The sequence below is a fragment of the Sinocyclocheilus anshuiensis genome, unplaced genomic scaffold (genome assembly GCF_001515605.1).
Source record: "Sinocyclocheilus anshuiensis isolate Anshui unplaced genomic scaffold, SAMN03320099.WGS_v1.1 scaffold1079, whole genome shotgun sequence".
Taxonomy (NCBI): domain Eukaryota; kingdom Metazoa; phylum Chordata; class Actinopteri; order Cypriniformes; family Cyprinidae; genus Sinocyclocheilus; species Sinocyclocheilus anshuiensis.
Genome location: NW_015548207.1, coordinates 1,074,073 through 1,092,180, shown reverse-complemented (window position 1 = coordinate 1,092,180; position 18,108 = coordinate 1,074,073). Strand labels below are relative to the sequence as shown.

General features: G+C 37.2%; 1 protein-coding gene across 1 annotated transcript in view; it reads left to right on the top strand.

Annotated features, from left to right (window-relative positions):
* LOC107653604 (contactin-associated protein-like 5) overlaps nt 1-18,108 on the top strand; it is an 87,499-nt gene that overhangs the window by 32,626 nt on the left and 36,765 nt on the right. The window contains 6 exon segments of the mRNA XM_016440352.1: nt 884-1,077; nt 2,920-3,067; nt 6,885-7,088; nt 8,888-9,072; nt 10,440-10,583; nt 17,075-17,339. Coding sequence (XP_016295838.1) covers nt 884-1,077; nt 2,920-3,067; nt 6,885-7,088; nt 8,888-9,072; nt 10,440-10,583; nt 17,075-17,339 — 1,140 coding nt within the window.

Here is an 18,108-nt window from a genome sequence, read left to right as displayed (position 1 = left end):
TGCAGAAGCTAGCCAAAAGTAGCAATGCAACCAATTTAGCATTTTTCACTAGCATAACTGTCTGTTCCCAAAATAGTTGTTTATCATTAGCATGCTAGCTTTTGTTATAAATAGCATTATAGCTTGACAGAATGTCACATTGCTTTGTAGCATTGTGCTGTGCACTATTTAGCTGGTGTAAGAATAAAACATGTTAGGTTTCTTTTTGTCAAGATACTTTGGAAATTCAGAGTCATTTTGGCAAATCATTTCATTGGAATATTGGGAATCATTATTGCATTATCCCATAATTTCCACTTGCCCATATTCATGGTGTAGTCTGAAAGAATTCACGCATAAAGTCATAAGTGAATCAATTCAAATATATTCACAAATCATCACTCAATACCACTCAACCCTCACTGTACATGTGGAAGAATTGACAATAAAGCAGACTTGACTTGAATAGTGTTCAAAAGCCATTGTGTATCATTTTACTTTTTTGTGTATAGTAAAATAAATATTTAGTTAAAAGTGTGGTCACAATTGCCATTGTTCAGTGAATTTTTGCGCACAAAATCCAGACTTTTCAATCAGAATCTAAGCAATCTTACATTTTGCACATGGCGAAAGATTTCCCCGCAGATTTTGCAACATGTTCAAGTTGGTCAGGGGATTTGCCACATTAAGCAATGCGAAGTTGCCTGGTTTGAAAGTGACTTCTGTGTGAGCAGTGCTTCATCGTTACTTTTTTGCCTGCGAAATTTCGCTAATGTGACAAAACCTTAAAATGAAAATTACCTTGTAACCTGGCAAACTCAACACAGGTTGATAGCTTAAATTATTGATGTTGTATCTTTTTTTCGCTTGTACCTGGACTTCACCCCTTCTGTTCTTGTGTTAGGAGGTGGTGGCTGGGCTCCAGAACGAACAGACAGGCTACGATGGCTACAGGTGGATCTGCGAGAACGGGTCGAGGTCACAGCTGTGGCGACCCAGGGTCGTTTCGGGAGCCCTGATTGGGTTACGGGTTACATGTTGCTTTACAGTGACACAGGAAGAGCTTGGAAGCAGTTCAGACAAGAGGACAACATAGGGGTAAGTTTTCCAAGTACTCTTATAAATAATCCATCTTTTATTATATTTATAATGCATTAGTACTTCGCAATAAGTACTGTAAAAGCTTTCCGGATAATGTGAATCAGGGGGGCTTTTATGACTGGAATAAAATGCATGCACACCCATAATCATTAAGCGTCTGTGTCTTTAACTAAATCAAAATAATTTATAGGATAAATTAATGCATCCTCCCATGCACTGTCAGACACTGTCGGCACACACTTCCCATCGAAAACCAGCCACCCACAAAACGTTCAAACTTTAATTACCGACTTGAATTTCACTTAATCGCCTAAACTAAGATTAAATACACCTTCTATCTTGAGTGACGTGGCTTTATATCCCTGACAAAACTTATTTCATGGTCTCCTGACCTCACTGGTCACTGGCAGTGCAGCTGAAATCCTTGTCTACCCAACTTGAATTACGTTTTCTTTTTTGGGTAGTTTTATTTTGACAACTTTGGAATCGATCAGCACAGCCCTTGCGCCACAAGAGACAGTGGTTGCATTGCCTCCACACTTACAGGCAAACAAATGGGCTTCACCCTCCTCTTCTGAATCAATACTAGTCATTTCAAAGCTCCATCATTCCACGGCGTTCTTATTTAGCCCGACTCGAAGAGATCTGGGGCGAAACATTCCTGAGATCTTACTTGCCATCTCCATCGTCTCTCATTATGAAAGCTTGGATTCCTCCTTGTAATCATCGAAGCTAAACAAACACAGAGAGCCGTAGGAGGAGGTGGAGGTGGTGTATACATTTTCTGCTGATAATTCATCTCATTACAACTTTATTTTTATTTAATTTTTTTGTTCGATGATGGTTTAATGTTTGGTTCTTTTATCTTCCAACCAGCAGGAGGAAAAAAAGGTGCTGATTAGTTTGAGAACAGAGTTTAATGGAAGTTTTCGAAGGTGTGAAGCATTTTAATGAGTAGAAGATTAAAAGATGTGGAACATTTTTAAAGAGCAGTAGGTGCCTCCTGGTCATGCCACTTTTCTGGTAGGCTCTACAGCTGGAGGTAGGACCCCCAGCTATTCTAAAACTGGAGGTTTAGATTAGCAGCAACGCTTTGAGTGCATCTTAAAGAAACTAACGTTGCCAGCGGCACCCCGCTAACTTTTTGTGTTAGTTTTTTCAATCTTAGGTAAATGCAGCTTGGCAAAAGTTCAGCTCTATGTATTGATAATAAACTCTGAATTTAGAAGAGTTTCTTTGGGGTAAACCTATATGCTAATTGAGACTATGTTGACTAACGTGCCTGCAGAAAGCTAACCATTAACATTCCCAGTAACTTCAATGTCAGTTTTTCGACTTCTGTAAGTGACCTTCATTAGCAACTATGAGCAGTCAATGAAGAAACAGAATGATGAAGTAATTGTTTGCAAGCACATGCTATCTAGCCAAACCTTAACACAGGAGTGCTAACAATGTACAGAGCCAACATCTGCACCTTAGACACTAAATAAACCTGAAAATATCTCAAAGTTTATGAAAACCTCACTAACGAGATGTTAATAGATGTGGGAGAGCTAGTAACACATTCAGATGTGGTCACATTAGCAAAAAATGTGGCGTGATTAACTCCCTTCATGCAAAATTTCCCATCACATAAATTCCCTTTTGAAATGAGTGTTTTTTGTCCATGAAAATTCGCCAAACGGCGGGAAATGTGGCTACATCTCTACAAAGGGCTTCCATCCAGCAGAAGAACCTCTTTCGACATTATATTGACTCATTAACACATGAAGTGCACATACTAAGGTCAAATCTTGGAAAGTTACTGTTGTGCAAGCTAACATTTTCTTCCTCCTGTAGACTTTCAGTGGAAATGCAAATTCAGATGGGATTGTTCACCACAAGCTCTCACACTCCATAAGAACACGGTTTCTGCGGTTCTTGCCAGTGGACTGGAGTCCCGGGGGATGGATGGGGTTTAGAGTGGAGGTCTACGGCTGTGCATACAGTGAGTACTGAATGTACATTTGGTGTGTAATTGGTACTTTATGTATTCACAATGAAAGCTTGATTGAAATGGATATTTGTCCTATCTATTTTTTAAATCCATCGTATTGATTTTATTGTGAATAGAATGATGCAACTGTGTCTATCAGCACATGCTAACTAACCAAACCTGCCAACAATATACAATGCTAAAAAATGTAGAAAATATCTCCGTGTTTACCAACTGCAAGCTCATATTCAGTTAGGTAGCACTTTGGAAAACCAGGGTATTTCTGCATTCATTTTAGTTTTATCGTACAAGCCAACCAGCTAAATGAGCAGCAATATATTTCCAGTGCAGAAAGTGCAGATTTTCTTCAAATCTTTAGGAGATGGGAGCTGTTGTTTCAAAAGTTCAGCTAGTCTGTTTTTAGCTGTAGCTAGTTCACTGTCATGTTGCTTTACTGCAGTCGGGTTGAGTTGGTTTAGCCCTGCCTTCCCTGGGTATCAAAGTGCAGAGTAACAATCAATCGGTTACCTCAAGGGTAGCCAGCACCACATGCCTTGCGCTTGAAATATTTATAACGTAGCCTTGCTAGTGCTCGTTTTCTCTCTTTTTTTTGCTTCCCCTACTCTCTCCTTGTTCCTTTCTCTCAGTCTCTCCTCAGGTGCTTTGTATTTGTAGTCTGTGCACTAGCAGCACCGATTGTCAATTCAAAGCTTGACTCGGCGACCTATCACCGCCATGTTTATTCTCTAAGCGTTAATTTCGTGAGATAGGGCGGAATGTGACACCGCTGGGGGCGACTCGGTTTACTGTGTTGATCAAACATGATAAGTGAGTGCTGACCACACAGTATTTCAGTAATAGGGTTTGATAACGGAGACGCTAGTGCTTTCTCAAAGTCAGACCACTGGCAGGTTAGCATTAGCATTAGCGCCGCTTGCATTCCAAAGGAGCCGTGAATGAATCAGGCAGTGAATTAGTGCTCGGTAATTACATTTATAATTAGCCTTGCGCTAGTATGTACCGAACATACAATGGCTTCACACGGCGGTGTTCAATGTTAGCACAAAGGGCATATGAACATGTCTGCTAACCTAAATTCCAGGGAAGAAATACAGAGGACAAATATGAAAGGGGGAAAACAGAAAATGTGGTGTCAAATAGGGGGTAAAATGAATTCAACCATGTCTGACACTTAATAAAGAGAGAGACAGAAAGTAAGCGCACACGTACAGGATAGCGCATGGTCTCCCTACATTCATATTTGTCTTCTGTGGGATAAACCGGACGTCCTAAGTGGTGCATTGGCCTTATTCATGCACTGCTGAAATGCTCCTCAAGTCAATTAGTTTTAAATCTGTCAAGTGCCTCTGCTGCTAACTGTAATTTAAGGCCGTGACTTCGTGGTGTAAACTGTTTGTGTGTATGTCTGAAATGGGAAGTGTGTAGCAAGAGCATAAGTCTGTCTGTGTGTGTCTGTGTGTGTCTGTGTGTGTGTGTGTTCCTGTATAGTCATTAATTCACACTGGAACACTGCTGTGTTGATGCCACCAAGAGACCCACAGATAAAGTGAGGTCTAATTCTGAGCTTGTGGGCAACTGTGTGTATGTCTTAAGCAATAAACAGCCCCACACAGAATGTGTTTTCACCCACATTTTCTGTGCTGAGTAACTGGGAAAATTCACAGAATTGTATACATTTTTTTGTAATTTTTTTTTTTTTTCAATCTGATAACATCATTTTTTTATTATTATTATTATTATTATTATTATTATTATTATACATTTTTTTGTAATTTTTTTTTTTTTTCAATCTGATAACATCATTTTTTTATTATTATTATTATTATTATTATTATTATTATTATTATGATGTGTTCCTATTTGTATTTTATTTTATTAATTGCAATGTATATCATTTTAACCTTTTAACATTAACAATAAATAAACAGCAATAAGATGTCAACAAAATACAAACAATTTTTCAAAAATATTTTAGATCAGTATGAAATGGCAATCTCAGACCACTTCCATATTTTTAAGTGAAATAAGATTCAGAGAGGAAAATATATATTCATCTAATAATAATATTTTATTTCAGAATTATTTCAATTCACAAATTGTTTTATTTAATGATAATGATTAGATCATGAAACCCTTTTCATGATCCAATCATTATCAATATATAAAACAATTTGGATTCAGAAATACGAAGTCAGCGTTGAATGACTTTGCGATAAATTTAGTCTTTATTCTCATCTCTGTGGGCACAGATTTCATGCGGGCAGTAAGATATACAGAGAGAATATACGTTTATTTTACCATCTACAATCCTAAATAATAAATTATTCAATCATGATATAAATCCACCGTGTGTTGTGTTTAGTGAGCCGTCTGGCTGAGTTCAGATGCAGTCGCGAGTTTGAACTTCATTGTTTTTGTTCTTTCCCCTCAGGAAGGATTATACAATATGCATTAGTTTTTCCTCCCCTTAAACTTGGCAGCATTTTCAACTTCTCTTCTTTCTATCCTTTCAGTTCTCAAGGACATCATTTATGTAACTTCTATGTTTATTTGGTGATTATTGTTGTGCCTCTTAGATTGAAAGACTTTGAGATAAAGATAAATTTCTTTATCATTACATCTTGATATGCATTGCGCCTCCATCAAGACAGCAACTCATGCAAAATACGAAAACCAAACACATTCGTCTGATCTCCCCACTTTTATCTAACTCAGTCTCATTGCGCTTGCTGATGTTCCTGGACCCTCTGTGTTAGTTCTATATTCAGCAGACGGCTCCGAGCTCTTTGTGAGGCTTTGCTTGTCACGGCTAGTTAGCTTCAGTCTCTCGCACTCCAGCATCCGGCGAGGAGAGAGATGGAGAAAGAGAGCAAAAACTTAATGTCTGAACTCTGAGCCTGGGTCAAAATCCACATTTCTGCCTTTTACTGCCTAGGGTAGAATTAGTTCTGAAGGGTTGCTTCGAGACAGGCCTCATATTTCTTTCAATTCTGGCCAAAGATAAATTAATCTGACCCTAACTCTTAAAACGGGTTTTTCTTTATCATTGCAGTTCTTCTTTTGTCTCGTTGTAAATGGTCTTGCTCCTAATAAATGAGCTTGTAATCCATCTTCCTTAGGTGACATTTTGCAGACTTTGAAAACAACAAGCACATTTAATTTCTGTAATTTGGCATAGTTCTTAGTAAAAATCAAATATTCAGTTGGAAAAATAGTATGTTTTATTAATGAAAGTTGTTAATAATAATAATAATAATAATAATAATAATTTAGTATTTCAGTATTGCTTTACCAGAGCTGTAGGACTTTATTTTACTTTATTTTATTTATTCTTTTGTTGGGTTGTTGTTGTTGTTGTTGTTTATGCTTTGCATTTTGCTGTGTTGTTTTGCTTTTTGTTTTGTTGTGCTTTGTTTTTTTATTTGCTTTTCTTTGCTTTGGGTTTTTGTTTTTAATTTGTTTTTGCTTTGCTTTGTTTTTTGATTTGTTTTTGTTTTATTGTGCTTTGTGGGGTTTTGTTGTTTTGATTCGTATTGGTTTTTTTTTTAGTTCTTTGTGTTTGTTTTGTTATGTTTGTTATGTTGTTATGTTTTGCTTTGCTCTTTTTTGTTGTGTTGTATTTTGCTTTGTTTTTGTTTTTTTTGTGTTATAAAAGATTGTGAAAACAAGCACTTTTTATTTTAGAAAAACATTTACTGGAAAATTGTACAAAATATGAAAGTTTTTAAGAATAGGTAAATACTTTTTTTTTTCTTGTTTAATATTTATGACCATGATGTATTCTTTTTTTCCCCTTCCACTTCTTAAGAGTCAGATGTTGCAGATTTCAATGGCAGGAGCTCTTTGCTGTACCGGTTTAATCAGAAGTCCACCAGCACTGTGAAAGACGTCATCTCTCTACGGTTTAAGAGCCAGCGTGGGGATGGGGTCCTTGTGCATGGAGAGGGACAAAGAGGTGATTACATCACCCTAGAGCTGCATAAGGGCCGACTGGCCCTGCATATCAACCTGGGTGAGTGAGAGTTCTCTCTATACCTTTTAAACTCAAAACCAAAGGCCTGAAACGTACTCTGTGCAAGATTGTGGCCACAAATGCTTTGAAAAAGCTTGATTTGATGCATTTGCATGTTCAGAATCGTGGCAGATATTTGTAACACAGTGTGTTGCATTCTCAGTGTTGCCACAGGGGGGTGCTAATGCAGGCATTTGCAGTTTTAATTTTTTCTTTAAGGTCAACTATCGTGCAAATTACTTTTTTTTTTTTAACTTTGAATTATTTTATTTGAATTACTTTATATGATGATATGATCTTTAGTAGTGCATCTCAATTTTGCAAATAATGTTGCTTTCCTGCATCCAGGGACTAAATCGGTGTTTTAATTTCTGAAAGTTATTATGCAAATTACACAAAATAACATTTAAGTGTACACTAGAACACAAATTAGCCTCAAATCTAATATGTGTGGACTAAAAACCACAAAACACCTATTTTGGAGAGATTCAAACTCACATAGCTCTTCTATCACTGCAGCAAGAGGAAGTGTTCATAGACACTATCGTGGTATCTTACTGTAATCACATGAGAGGCAGTTGCGAAACAAAGACTTGATTAAGAGGCCAAATCTGCGCCGTAATCACATTTAAGTGTATCAAGCTGTCACAAAGAACGGTCTAGAGTTCCAGCGCTTTCCGAGCCTCGTGTTCAATTAACACCAGCAGTCAGATGGAATAAGTTGTGCGTTACGCTAAGAGTGGCGTCGAGCTCTGATTGCTAAGTATACCGAGCCAAGATTGTGTTGATGCTGTTTATCAGGACAATGTTTTTCATTTAAATTTGCATTCGCCCTCTATCTGAAAGCCAAAAAAAGCTCTCAAAGCTAATTTCAGACGCTGTATATTGTCTCCTTCATGGGTAAATCTCACTATAATGTGTCTCCTTTACATTTCTCTCCAAAATCAGAAAAAGATTATATTACTTAAAGAAAATGAGGCTTATTTTTGAGACATTAATTCACCGTCACTTTTGGAGAAATATTTGGTTAATTGTTATGCAATTAATTTAACTATGCAACACATTAATGGTGCTAGAAATAAGCTTACTTTTCTTTATGCAAAATATAATTTCGTACTTCTTTCTTTTGATTTTGTGGTGAAATATGAGCTGAACATGTTCCTGACAGGCTTCTCTCACTTTGCCAAGATACGCTGTTCTTTCTGTTCTTTTATCATCAATACAGCAGGTTTCTTTCCAGGAAGTTCAGAAGGATCAAACAGAGGAGACAGCACATGGCACACCTTTCCTAAGCTGTTTATGGCTCGTTTTGAGAATATGTGCTGAAAAAGAGACCGTTTGATAATTTTCTTTCTAAGGTTGCCCATTATAAAGATGCTATAAAATTAGCAACTGATAAAAAGTTTGCTTCTGACAACATTTTAATTTGTGTTTCAGTTGCTAGCATAATATAAATGGGATTTGATTTATATGCACCTTTATACATTTTGGTTAACTTATACAGGTGCACATTAAAACTTAAAACCAAAAATTTGAAATGTTGCCTAACTGAAATAAATAGCGAGTTGAAGTGCTAAAATTACTAAAAAAAAAAGAAAAAAAATCAAATAAATTAAAGCTAAGTAGTATATAAATTGTAGGATATAAATAATACTAAAATAACACAGCTAAACAGTATGTTTCTGGTGAATTTCTTAAACATAAATAAATGCATAAACAAAGCAACAACAAGAGGCGATGGTGCAAAACTAAAATTCAATCCTTAAATTTTATATTTCTTTCTCTCTTTTTCTCTCAAGACGACGTTAAGATATATCCTAGCAGTGGCCATGTCTCTGTGTTTCTGGGTAGTCTTCTGGACGACCAGCACTGGCACTCCGTCCTGATCGAGCGATTTAACAAACAGATCAACTTCACTGTGGACAGACTAGCCAAACATGTGAGGACGGGTGGGCTGGATGATTCACTTGAAGTCGATTATGAGGTGAGAATGTTTTTGGTTACTTTAATTACATTTTTTACAATTTTGTACAGTCAATTAGCAGATCCATATAGAGATCCTTAACCGTAGTTTTTATTAAAGACCCCATGTTTCATGGCTTGTTACGTTTGAGCTCACCTCACATTTAGCAGATATTTGCATCTTTAAATTTACAGACTTATCCAGGAAAAATAATTTATATATTTCATTTATTACTTTATATTTATTTAATATGTATTACTTTAAGGGATCTTGAATACATGTATTTATTTATTATTAATTCAAATTAAATAATTTTAGACTATTAACAGTTCAATCAGTTATTTCTTCTTTTGATCTTTTTTTCAGTTAATTGTATTTACATTGTATATTTATGTTGTTTACATTGTTTCTATGTTGCTTTTTGAAGTGCATTTTATGAAATATGCAAGTAAAATGCATGCAAAATATAATAATAAATAATTTATTAATGAAGTACACAAAATTTTTTAAGCTAAACTTTGAAGTGCATTGAAGTGAATTACTATTTGTAATAATAATATTATTTTATATATTAACGAAGTGCAGCAAATGAAAATAATTTTATGAAATACGCTATGCAAGTAACATTATAATAATAATAATAATAAATTTTTGTTGTTTATATTGTTGCATTTAGAAGATAATTAAATGAAATGCGCTATGCAAGTAACAACAACAACAATAATAATAATAATAATAATAATAGATTTTGTTGTTTATACTGTTGCATTTAGAAGAGAATTTGGTTACACTTTATTTTAAGGTGTCCTTGTTACAGTGTAATTATACATATAAGTACTGAGTAATATTAATTAACTACATGTACTTAATATATGGTTAGGGTTGGGATTTTGGTTTGGTTTTTGCATGTAATTATGCATAATTATTTGTTATTATAATAGTAAGTACATGTAACATGTGTAACAAGGACACCTTAAAATAAAGTGTTACCGAGAATTTTATGAAATGCACTATGCAAGTAACATAATAAAAATAATTGCAAAATATATTTTTGTTGTTTATATTGTTGCACTTTGAAGATAATTTTATTAATTATGCTTTACAAGTAATAATAATAATAATAATTCTAATTCTAATATTTACTGTTTACTATTTTTTTATATGCCCCAAAAACAGTGCATAAAATGCTGTAGATTGTTGATTGGACCAACATAATAGCTTGTGTACTTGTAACATGTTGGTTTAAAGAGTGACCTTAATCATGTAATTTTGATTAGTTAAGAGCGTAACACCTCAAGCGCCAAATCACTTGGCCAATGATTGGACACGTTTCCCGCTATGTTGTAAAACCTCTCCATTGCTGTTGTTTTCCCATTCATTTCACAAAGCTCAGCTTTGGAGGAATCCCTCTTCCCGGTAAACCAGGCACGTTCCTGAGGAAAAACTTCCATGGATGTATGGAGAACCTCTACTACAATGGGGTCAACATCATTGACTTAGCCAAACGACGCAAACCTCAGATCTACAGTGTGGTGAGGATGTTTATCTTATACATTTATTATTGATCATCTCATACATTTGTTATTGTTGTTGTCAGAGCCATGAAAAAGCTATAAAATAAGAAAAATTACCACAGGTCTTGATGAATTAGCAATCCCATCCCATCCTATCCATAATGGATGGTTCTTGACCTGAGTATTTAGTGATTTTTCCCTAATAGCACCAGCATGGAAAGGTGCCAGAACTTGTGTCTGTGGATTGTGATGAATTTTGGTAGTTGGAGCACAAACAGTGTTTGCAAAGAGATTGATTTATATTTTCATTCACATTAGTTTTCACCTGCATTTTTCCAGAAATGCATCTTAACGCTGGTGTAGTTTTCTGTGGAACTGGTCAGCAGGGAGCGAAATGGAGCCATTCGGATTTTTTTGAGTCGTCGCCAGTATACTATGGCACCACAAGGGAGCTTTTTAAGAGAATGAATTGTGGTTTTGTCCACATTATTTCCACAGTGCTTAGAGCCGTGTCATTAAAATATCTTTTACAAGGTGCGCAATCACTCTCCAAGAGCTGCTCGGGCCTTAGATTACACCTCATAAATGATCCACTGACGAATACCTCATAAAATCCAACTCGCCAAAGGTCTGGGGACTGAATTACAGTCATTTTGAAATGAAGGAAGGGTTTTAATGAGAGGAATGGCTTTGTGTAATGACACGTTTCTGCTTATCTGACTACTCCACATGTGTAATTTTCATATGCCTGTTTTATTTCATGTTGTTTTGGTTGTATTGAGATATTATCCATAAATATACAGTTTATAATTGAAGATCAAAGCAATAAGTCACAAGAGGCGTGTTTTATAGTTGAGTTATTTGAAATTTGAATGTTTATGGCCTTGTAAACTGAGAGATGATGGATGGATGGATGCCTAGATGGATACCTAGATGGATATGAATGGATGGATGGATACCTAGATGGATATGGATGGATGGATGGATAGATGGATACCTAAATGGATATGTATGCATGTATGGATGGATGGATGGGTACCTAGATGGATGGATGGATATGAATGGATAGACAGAGAAATGGATGGGATGGATTGATGGAGAACTAGATGGGTATGGAATAAGGGATGGATGGATGGATGGATGGATATAACCTGATAGATATATATAGATATAGAACTATGTTGATAAAGAACTGGATAGATAAAGATGGATAGAGAACTAGATGGATATGGAACTAGATAGATATAAGGGCCTTTCGCACCGCTTTAGTTCCAGAACTAAATGTACAGTACTAAAGTACTGGGACGATTTTGCGCAAACTATTTCCCAGTACCATGTAAAGGGTTGCATTCGCACCGACAGTGTGTACTAAGAAGTGACGTAAGCCGGTCGACAGTGTCGTCATTTGTGCGCGGCGTTCAACAACAGAAACAAAGAAGAACAACATTAACAACAGGAGGATGGAGGACGCTGTGATCGGAGCTGTGTTTTTGTTGTGTCTCGCAGGTTTCACAATAATGGACATGGAAAGTCGACGTATACGTAAAGCGATTGAAAGAACGGAAAGGAGGACTAAGAATCTCCAATGACAACTGGCAGTGCTATATTTGCTGCAAGTGCCTGCACTTCAGCGTCCGTCCATCTATCGCTGTTCTCCATACTTGCAAAATAAGTTGACACAATGTTTACAGTATGTTTACACAGCGTTTTAAATCATGGCGGGTGAGGGCGTTTCCGTACGCGTTTGGCCAATCAATGTCTACTTACGTCACGATTAGTACCAGTTGTGCTGGTTAGACCCTGCTCCGGAGTAGGAGCTAATTTGGTTCTCGAAAAAGGCAGTCCGGTACTAAAATCGCACCCAGTTCCGGCGGTGCGAAAACGCCAAAAAGTGGGTAGTTCCACAATTAGTTCTGGTACTATGAAAAGGTTCCCGCGGTGCGAAAGACCCTATTGATGGATAGACATAACCTGACAGATATAGAATTAGATAGATGAAGATGGGTATATAAGATATAGATGGATATGGAACTAGATGGATATAGAAACTTAGAGCAAGATATATGACCTTGTAGACTGAGAGATGATGGATGGATGGATGGATGGATACATAGATGGATATGAATGGATGGATCGAATACCTGAATGGATATGTATGTATGGATGGACGGGTACCTAGATGGGTATGGAATAAGGGATGGATGGATGGATGGATGGATATAACCTGATAGATATAGAACTAGGTACCATATGTTAGAACCATCTAACTGGATAGATAAAGATGGATAGAGAACTTGATGGATGTGGATGGATATAGAACTAGATGGATATGGAACTAGATAGATATAGATGGATAGACATAACCTGACAGATATACAATTAGATAGATGAAGATGGCTATATAACTAGAGAGATATAGATAGATATGGACCTAGATGGATATATAAATTTACATTTACATTTAGTCCTTTAGCAGATGCTTTTATCCAAAGCGACTTACAAATAAGGAAATTTAGAGCAAGATATATAAATGTGACTATATATACAGTATATAGGTTTTCATCAAGTTTGCACTCAAGTCCTGAAAGTTGACAAAGAGAACCAAATCAAACAAGTGAGATGAAAATATACATTTTGTCATTTATTTATTCCAGGAAAATTGCGAAATATTACATATCTGTGAGTGGCAAACGTATGTGAATCTCTAGGACTAGCAGTTAATTTGAAGGTGAAGTTAGAGTCTATCTGTTCAGAGGTGTTTTCAAACAGTGGGATGACTATCAGGTGTCAGTGCATGCCCTGTTTTCAAAGTCTGATCATGTTTGTGGAAGTGAATCGTGGCACGAACAAAGAAGATCTCTGAGGATCTCAGAAAAAGAGCTGTTGTTGCTCATCAGGCTGGAATAGGTTACAAAACCATCTCTTATGAGTTTGGAATCCACAAATCCACAGTCAGACAAAATGTGTACAAATGGAGGAAATTCAAGACCACTGTTACCCTACCCAGGGTAACGTCTAAGCAACTAAAGGCCTTTCTCACATTGGCTGATGTTAATGTTCATGAGTCCACCATCAGGAGAACACTGAACCACAATGATGTGCATGGCAGAGTTGCAAGGAGAAAGCCACTGCTCTCCAAAAAGAACATTGCTGCCTGTCTGCAGTTTGCTAAAGATCATGTGGACAAACCAGAGGACTACTGGAGAAAGGTTTAATCGATAGATGAGACCAAAATGGAAATTTTTAGTTTAAATGAGAAGCATTATGTTTGGACAAAGAAAAACACTGCATTCCAGCTTAAGAACCTTATACCATCTGTGAAACATGGTGGTGGTAGTATCATGATTTGGGCCTGTTTAGCTGCATCTGGGCCAGCACGGCTTGCCATCATATCGATGGAACAATGAATTCTGAATTATACCAGAAAATTTTAGAGGAAAATGTCAGGACATCTGTCTGATAACTGAATCTCAATAGAAAGTGGGTCATACAGCAAGACAACGACCCCAAGCACACAAGTCATTCTACCAAAGAATGGTTAAAGAAGAACAAAGTTAATGTTTTGGAATGGTCAAAGTCAAAGTCTGGACCTTAATCCAATTGAAATGTTGTGGAATGGCCTGAAGCAAGCAGTTCATAGGAGGAAAACCAACCAACATCACAGAGTTGAAGTGGTTCTGTACTGAACCACTATATAATAGATGGATGGATGGATGGGCTATTTTTAAGCAGCTGTTTTAGTAGGAATATTTGGGCGTAAATCCCTGATAATGACAGTATTTTTATGATACAGTACTGGAATATACATCCACAGGCCTGCTTTATTTTTCTACATTTTCCCAGTTCTGAGGCTCGAGGAAACACAGTCCTCTGAATCAAGCAACTTTTGCGAGTTCCCATTCTCATAGTCTCATACTGTTAGCACCCGTTTCCCCACTGTGATTGTGTAATAGCTTGTCGTCGGCTGTTATATCACGTCACATCAGTGCAGTGGACTACACCAGAGCACAACTAATCACTGCAGCCATTAATCTGGCCCACATGCTGGATATTGCATCCTTTAATGGACGCAATTAGAACCGGGAGGGAGTTCAATGGGACTCTGGTACTAATGACAGAGCGGTCTGAATCCTATTTATTCCATGCCACCCTCTGAGTGTAACGAATCATCCACTGAAGGCGAGTTGAAGTGAGAACCCAAGTGCAGCTTTATTTACAGTGATCCAAACATCCAAACATAATCCGAGACTTGACTTGACATGAACAGACTTGACTTGACTTGACTAGGCATGAACAGACTTGACGAGGTATGAACAGACTTGACATGAACAGACTTGACTTGGCATGAACAGACTTGACATGAACAGACTAGACTCACCAACAGCGGGATAAATACATTCAATACACGACAAGGGCACAATGGGAACATGAAGCTACTTATAGGAAACAAGAGGGTCACATGACAAAAACAAACCAATGGGAAACGACACATGACTAAGACAACCAATCAGAACATGTCACAATGAACAGGGGAACCAATGGCATGAATACATGAGGGCAAGGGAAGCATGACACAAACAGGGACCATGAAACAATTACAAAATAAAAGACAGGCCATCGTGGCCGGGGGCTCAGGCGTGGCGGCCATCGTGGCCGGGGACTCAGGCGTGGCGGCCATCGTGGCCGGGGACTCAGGCGTGGCGGCCATCTTGGCCGGGGACTCAGGCGTGGCGTGAGCAGACTCTGAAATGGCGGCCATGTCATGACGAGACTCTGGATGATCAGCTGCGACGTAACGAGACTCTAGAAGGGCGGCCATGGGAAAACATGAACATGAAACAAAACCCAAAACACCACATTACACTGAGATTTTCACAGCAGACACCTCCACTCGCTCTCAATTATGCAGTAAATTTTCAGCGAGGCAAATATACAGGCTCCTAAGGGCCTTTGGAGCCCAATTAGAGCCAGCCAATGAGGCATGGTGTCTCTTGAGCGACTAGCATGATCGTAGTGGGACTTCAGAGCGTATGTGGGATACACTGTGCCTGGGATTACTAGGGTCAAAAGGTCTAGGACTTTTTAATGTCTGTTATATTGCATTTGAATGTATCCTAACCTGTTTGATTCGACCAGGGCAGACTTTTGACGGCAAAAAAATAAAAAATAAAAAATAAGATTTTTGCATTTACTTGAGAAGCTTTGTTTTCATAGAATATGTTATTCGCAAAATGAAATGTATTTTTCTAACTTAATATGTTTGTTTCCAAATTGTTTCTATCTTGTTTTGTAAAAAAGATCAGTCATGAATAAATCAAACTTTATTATGGTTTCTGCTTTAAAACAAGAAAAAATAGTTATTTTAAATAACTGTTATTTATTTATTTTTGGAAGTAAAATAGGAATGCAAATACTCTTTGCTGCTGACTGTAATTTAAAATATATTATCTAAAAACTATTACTATTATTATTATTATTATAAAATGATAATATAATAATATGTATTTATTTATTTATTTATTTATTTATTTATTAGAGTATTGCTTTTACTTAGAAATACTTCATTCTGAAACTAAAATAATTGTGAATGTGGTGTGTGTTGACTTTAAATTGACATATTATCATAAAGCGAATATTTATCTATCTATCTATCTATATATCTATTGAAAATTCAAATGTTGTTTCCTGTTGGCTTTTATATAAAAAAAAAATATTATTATTATTATTATTTTATTTTTTTCAGAGTAATGTTTTTACTCAGAAATACTTCATTACGGAAGTAAATTGGTAATGCGAATGTTGTTTCCTGTTGGCTTTTATAAAAAAATGTTTATTATTATTTTTTTTATTATTTATTTTTTTATTTTTTTCAGAGTAATGTTTTTACTCAGAAATACTTCATTATGGAAGTAAATTGGTAATGCGAATGTTGTTTCCTGTTGGCTTTAATTAGTTATATTTCCTTCTAGATGGAGTAAAGTGTGTCTCCACAGTCTTCAGGTGTTTCTGTGGTGTTTAGGGTTTTATTGGATTGTGTTTAGCTAGCGCTCCGTCACCTCCTTACTTAAAGAATCCAGACACATTATTTTTCCTCTAGCGGTTCACCATGCGATAGGCCCACGGTCTGGAGCCGGTCCTGTTGTGCCTCGCTGTCTGAGACCACACAGAAAGACAGATCAATGGACTGTCCACTATATAGTCCAGTGCCATTGGACTGTTGGTCTAAAAACAGACCTCTATTCTGTTTCCGTGGAGACCTGCAGTCTTCGAAGTCCTGACATTTGACTTACTGTTTATTCCCCTGTCGCTCAGTCTGCCCGCCTGCAGGCAAAACCTGTCAAAGGAAAATAACATATTTCTGCATGGATTTGTGTTTAGATTCAGGGGAAATTGTTTGTTATTGTGCAAACACTGAAATATTTACTACACCAAAATACATTTACACACACATATTCTGATATTTTTACTCTAGTACTCCATTTTAACCCTCTCATAACCTGTCATTTCAGGGGAATGTGACTTTTACCTGCTCAGAGCCTCAACTGGTATCCGCCACCTTCTTGAGCTCTAGCAGCAGTTTCCTGTCACTTCCATTGGATGCTGCCACGGAAACGCTGTCGGTGACGTTCCAGTTCCGGACATGGAACCGGGAAGGGATGTTACTTTCGGCCTGGCTGAGGAGAGATTCAGAGAGACTGCTTCTGCTTCTCATTCATGGGCAGCTTAGACTCACACACCACAGATCAGCGTTGCAAAGCTCTGATATAGTCATCGGTGAGACGTCTACTTGTGTACGTGTATCTTTCTGGAGCTCACCTTTTGGGGTTTGAACATACAACCTTAACACAAAATAATGTAATTTGAATCATAATATTTCAAAAACAAAAATAACAACAACAACAGCAATAAAAATAATAATAATAGCTGTCAGCCGAAATCTTTATCCAATGGTTCAAAAAACAAAATAATGATGTAATTTGAATAATAATAATAATAATAATAATAATAATGACAATAGCTAATAACACCATAACCGAGACGTTCCCCTTCAGTCAGTCACTTTCGGCGTTACGTCGATACTGACGAATGGGTTCATTTGGAAAGCGCCACAACCACTGAACTATGTCACAGGTTTTGGTGATGCAGATGCTGGCAGGCTCAAGTGTGGCAAGTAACAACTGGCACCCCACATCGTAACCTACCCAGTGCATCATTGCAGGGGCGTAGATTACGCGGGGGACCCAGGGGACGTGTCCCCCTCACTTTTAATATCACGTAAATTCGTCCCCCGCACTTTTTCGGGCAAGTGTGTTCGCATAGAGGTTTTCAAGAGCCAGTGTGAATAAATATATATTTAAATTCAAAGAGACAGGATAGTCTGTGCATGATCTGATGGTTTATTCGGATCCAGAATAAGGCAAGATGAACATCGCGGAGCGCTAAACACTCATGCAGTGTATGTTTCATTCATACTCGTAGCCGGAGGGCGCTCTCGCGCAGAAAGTCGTACGAGGAAATTCCTAATATGGACAAAAGCGTCCAG